Source organism: Dreissena polymorpha, chromosome 11 (assembly GCF_020536995.1).
Source record: "Dreissena polymorpha isolate Duluth1 chromosome 11, UMN_Dpol_1.0, whole genome shotgun sequence".
Lineage (NCBI taxonomy): Eukaryota > Metazoa > Mollusca > Bivalvia > Myida > Dreissenidae > Dreissena > Dreissena polymorpha.
Window position 1 is genome coordinate 34105649 of NC_068365.1, and position 5990 is coordinate 34111638.

At 35.7% G+C, this 5990-nt stretch overlaps 1 protein-coding gene across 1 annotated transcript; it reads right to left on the minus strand.

Annotated features, from left to right (window-relative positions):
• Positions 1–4735: 4735 nt before the first annotated feature.
• Positions 4736–5545, minus strand: LOC127849750 (uncharacterized). The gene has a single exon (XM_052382500.1). It carries the CDS (start codon positions 5543–5545, stop codon positions 4736–4738), a length of 810 nt encoding a protein of 269 aa, XP_052238460.1.
• Positions 5546–5990: the final 445 nt, after the last annotated feature.

Below are 5990 nucleotides of genomic sequence, written 5' to 3' on the forward strand. Positions count from 1 at the left end.
AAGAAATGCGATTAAACGTATCGTTATCGGCGTCAACTTGTTCGTTAATTATTGCTGTGAAGTAAAAATGTTTGATTTATAATTTAATACGAAGATTGTTAGTTGATGTTTACAATATTCATCGTTCAAATGCATATGTTGGTATAAGATTTCGGGGCATTGAAATCGTATATGCTGGTTTTCATGATCTTCAGAACGACTTTGCGCAAGGCCGATACCGTCATGTTAAAGCTAGACTATTACCCAGCTGTCACGAATGCTACAAATTACCAAAATACTCTTGAATAATAGTTATAAATTAAGAGTAGAGATATTTTTAGAACCAAAATGAATTTAAAAAGGCGTGTCAAGGACGAATAACCTACTATTGAATTGATCGTGATCGTTCAAGATGTATCGTGGAAGCTCATTTACATAAATAATGAACCGGAATTCACTTGAGTGACCAAGTCATATCCGCAAAAATTAAGCAGAAAATCGGACAATCCTTTTTATGCCTAAATTCACTATATATTGAAGAATTTCCACATTCGACAAGAGGCCCTCTCAGTATGAACGGGGCACAGACGTGAACGGGACACGGACGCTCGGTGTCAGACGAATATAATCCATGTCGACGACAAACCAAAACAATTTCTGGAACAAAATCTAATAGCTAGACCCTAAAAAACTTTACGATTAGTAAAAAATGTGATAGTTGATGTTTGGTCCACAGTTACATATGAGCAGACAGTTGGAATAAATAATCATGCATCTTTAAACATCTTTCCAACGGCCGGTATTGTGAAGACTCTGATGACGGTTTATACCGCCGTAGATCTAAACTTGAAGCATGCCATGAATATACCTCATTTATTATACAACTCAAACACTACACTTAACACAGACATAACCGTTGCAGAAATGACATATTATGTTTTATTATACCTCACTTTTATTTACAATGCAAAACTCCCATAGGCCATCGTGACGTAGAAATACTGAACAGAACAGAACAGAACAGAATAGTTTATTTTTGACTTAAGCATGTGAAGCTCATCGTCATTAACATACATATAAATAACAGCATGCGTTGAAGTACACACAAAAACACACATCATTTTAAAGAATAACTAATCTAAATAAACACGAAATAAACATAGTTCGTGAACATATTTCGTGAGAATGGTACATGGATGGGTTTAATACACAGTGGTCACACAATGTTATGCATATAGGTTTACAAATATAGGTATAATTACATATTTCTGACCTTATTTTTTTTGTAAAAATGTATTTGTATTTAACACTACATATATATGACATTTTCTCTTATTTTAAAGCATGTTAAACAATACATGGCTAGCTTTCTTAATACAGTTTTGTTTGAGCTATTAAGTAGTTTAATAAACTTGAACATATTTGGCCGGATTCTATAATAGTTCGGAATTAATGCATTCCTAACATCATTATAATAAGGACATTTAAGAACAAAGTGAAATTCATCCTCGATGTCATTAAGGTTACATAATATACATTTGCGTTGATCTCTGTCAATATTCTGGTGTCTGCCCGTTTCTATGAATAATTTGTGAGAGGACAAACGTAATTTTGCAATAATGTTCCTATGTTTTTTGTTGACAACAATATCAAGATACGATGATCTTTCAAAAACCGGTTTGAGTTCCTTATATAGGATCATTGAGCTACACGACGTCACACTGACATCCCAGTTGGTAATATACTGGTCTCGTAATCTGTTTTTGAATAACGGGATAAAGTGATCATTGTTAACAGATTCGGGGAATAGCCATACATCGGTGAAACCGGTTTGGTTAAGAATGTCCCGTATTTTCGATGACCAATTGTTAGCATTATTTTTACGTTCAATTTCTAATCTTTGTAAAACTACAACTTGTTTAAGAATACAATTTCCCTGTTTCACAGTATGTAATTTCAAAAAATATTTAACCATCCTGACATATCTGTCGATATGCAAGGGAAATCGACCAACTTCGGCATATAGCGATAGTGAATTTGTTGACATTTTTACGTTCAATAGTCTTTTACAAAATTTACGGTGAACGCGTTCAATATTTTCCGCTTTGATGGATCCCCAAACTTCGCAGTTATAGTTTAAAATGGATGAAACATATGCGTCAAATAAATTAAACATGATATTTATGGGTACGTTCATATCTTTCGTTAGGTTGAACAAAGAATGCATCGCTTTTAATGCTTTGCCATAAAGTGTATTTGTTGCGGGCACGAACGATCCGCCACTTGACATCACAATTCCAAGGTAATTAAAATTATTCACAATTTCTAGTTCTTGACCTTTATAAGTCCATTTGAATGCTTTACTGATTGAACCCCCTTTTCGGAATACCATGACCTTTGTTTTTTCAATGTTAACTGTTAAATTCCATTTATCGCAGTAGGCTTCTAAATTGTATAATGACTCTTGAAGACCCTCATGTGTTTCAGAAAATAAAACCGCGTCGTCTGCGAATAATAAGAGATAGATAGATATTTGTTCTAATGTCATGCCGGCGTTTATTCCATTCTGCAGACTTAATTCGATGTCATTAATAAAGAGTGAAAACAATATGGGCGAGGTTATCTCCCCCTGAAATAGACCAACGTTACTATTGAATATGTCTGACAGTGAACCCATGTGTTTAACCTGTAATTTGACTTCATTGTACATGGATCGAATAAGGGTCAAGAGTTTACCGTCGATGCCCATATTAATCATTTTACTCCATAATTGACCGCGATTGATGACGTCATATGCTTTCCGGTAGTCAATATAGCAACAAAATAGTTTTTCTTTATTCTGCAACTGTCTTTCTATGAGGGCATTAAGAATAAATATTGCATCTACTGTGCTACAGTTTGGTTTAAAGCCGAATTGCGCATCCGTTAAAATGTCATTAGTTTCCGCCCATTGTTTAAGACGTTCATTAAGTATACTTGTAAACAGTTTGGCAAAACAACTAATTAACGTAATTCCCCGATAGTTATTTGGGTCTGTAATGTCGCCACGTTTATGTATTGGTATGATAACTCCGGACGCCCAGCTGCGTGGAAAACACTTTTTATCCATTATGTAATTAAATAATATTTCAAGCGGCTTTGAAATCACATGTATTGTTTCAGTAAAATATTCATATATTATATTGTCCTGCGCATGCGCTTTATTGTGTTTCAATCGTTTTGTTGCCTTTATTATTTCTTCTATCGATATGGGGTTATCTAATTCGGGGTACGACGGGTGTGTGTTTTGCCTATTGTCAAATTCATTTAAGAAAGTTTCGGCGTCAAAAGAATTTTGATTTACACTGCTTTCGTCGGCTAATTTACTGAAATAATCACTAAATTCGCTTAACGGTATCGTGTCTGAGATTTGTGATGAAGGTTTTCGCTTGAACAGTTTCCAAAATTCACGAGGTGATTTCCGTCTCATATTATTCATTCGCTTGCTTTGGTCACTGTTATATTTTAATTTTGTTTTCCTACATGCATACTTGTAATCCTTCTTCATAGAAATCATTTGTTCTCGCGTACGTTCATTTTTATTTAGATTGTACTCGTATAAAGCTCTTGTTAGCTGAGATTGTTTGTTTTTACACTCTTCATTAAACCATTTTTGTTTATTTTTATCAGCATATAAAAATCGGTTATTTTCAGGTTTTATAATGCGCTTAAAATATTTTCCCCCCTTTAAATTTAAATATTTTGAGAATTCTCCCACTAAAATATCAGGGTCAGCGTTTGAATCAATTTGCGATAATAAAGTTTGTTCCAGATTCTGTACATCGCACGATACATCACGCACAAAATCGCATTTGTTCTCTGGTTTCCATTTAAAATAAACAATCGGATTACTATTACTTATTAAACCCGCGTTATTCGTGCGGAGATTAAATGTTAGCGGCGCATGATTAGAGAATTCCGTGAAATTGTTAACGGTAAAATCTAAAATATCACTGAAATTTGTACGCGCAGTTAATAAATAGTCTACCGCGCTTTCACCATTATGTGTACAGCATGTTATATTCCCTAAATTGTAGTCGTTATGTAACCGTCCATTCACGATACGAATATTGGTTGCTTTGCATATGTCTAACAAGTAGTCGCCAAATCGATTCGTAACTGGGTCACAATTTGAACGCGGGATTAGGGTTTCAATATCTGGGTCGGAAACAAAATCAATATCGCTTATATACCTGTCATTTTCGATGTAATCTGCTTTGTGTCCCGTTCGCGAGTTTGTATCTCCCGTTAAAAACACTTTACCTTTAGTTTGATTAAAATTAATATCACACTCAATCGTTTCAAAAATATCATAGGTATACAAAGAATGAACAGGGGAATTTTCTGGTGCAATATATACAACACATAGATATACATCAAATTCAATATTAAAAAACAGCTTATCTAATTTTAGCCAAACAATGCAATCAATATCATTTTTTACTAATATGACACCTTTACGAATAGAATCTTTAATATAAATAATAATACCACCACTTGAGCGCTTCGCTCTACGGTGTTGCAATCGTCTATAAGAATGAATTGGTTTGCTGTAGCCTTTTAAATCTATTGTAGAATCTTTATTTGTCCAGGTTTCAGTTAAGCATATAATGTCATGATTGGAAAGAAAAGTTGTAAACTTACTATCAGAACATTTAAGTGCACTTAGTCCTTCCACATTCCACGTGACAATTTTAACGACATTCTCACGACCGTCCTATTCCACATACACTTGTTTGTTAATGTATAGTTTGTCAATTTTAAGGAACGCCTCCTTGCCCTCGGCTCGTGCCTTTTTCATAATTGGTATCAGCCTTCGACGAACATCCATTACCTCCTTTGGATATTGTTCGGATATTCCGAACGGGGTACCTTTAAGCTGCTTTGACTCCTTTCGGACTCTCTCCCTGTCCGGGTAATACGCGAACTTGGCGACAATGGGGCGCACTTTATTTGGCTGGTATCGGCCTACACGATGTGCCCTATGCAACTTTACCTCGGATTTAGCGTTTTGCACGTGAAGTTTGGTTTCAATGAATTCCAATATCTTCTTCTTGCATTGCTCGTCTTTCTCCTCAGGAATTTGGAAGAAAAGCAAATTTTCGCGCATACTCCTGCACTTGAGGTCCGTTATTTCTGCCTGTAATTTTGAATCTTTCAAGTTCACTGAACACTCCCGACTTTGTAAGTTGTTAGTTGATTTTAATATTGAGTCATACTCAGTCATCTTTTTTGTTAGATTTTCAATCGCACTGCCACTAAAATCACACGATTTTTCAACGTCCTTGATGCGGCTTTCAAAATTGGTTATCCGTTGCTCCATTTTATCTATTCGAGAAACTATGCTGGACACTGTTTGTTGTATCTGATCAAGTTGCGAGAGTTTCTTGTCTACTGCATTCAATCTATCCAAAATTGCGGACAATACGTCTGAGCTTGGCATTGGCGATGGCGTCGATGGGGGTATAAACCCATGTCCAGGGAAAGTGGGTGTGTTCATCAGGTAAGCGTACGGATTACCAGTCATTTGGGTAAACTGAGGGCTACTATACAACTGACATGGCTGACTTGCCTGTATTTGTCCGGTTTGACCTGGTGACACTTGGATATTTTGCGCCATTTTTTTTCCTTTGTTTCTCTTGCTCGTGTTACGATTTGCGCTCGATTGACCGTTATCCGGTGAATCTTTTGAAGGCTTGCGTTTCCTGGTCATCAATGTTTATATAAAGTCCAATTTTTTCACACTTTGATTTTCATCACACGATTAATTTACCTGAATTTTTAATATTTCTTATGTGGTTTTTACTCTGAAAATTTTTCTACCGCCATCTTCACGCATGCGCAAGAACAATACTGTCAGACCCAGCGGGAATAAAATTACTGTCCAAAATATACTGTATCCCGCTGCCATAGCAATCACGTGCCACCAGCGGGAAAAAATTTACTGACAAAAAAATACTGTATCCCGCTGC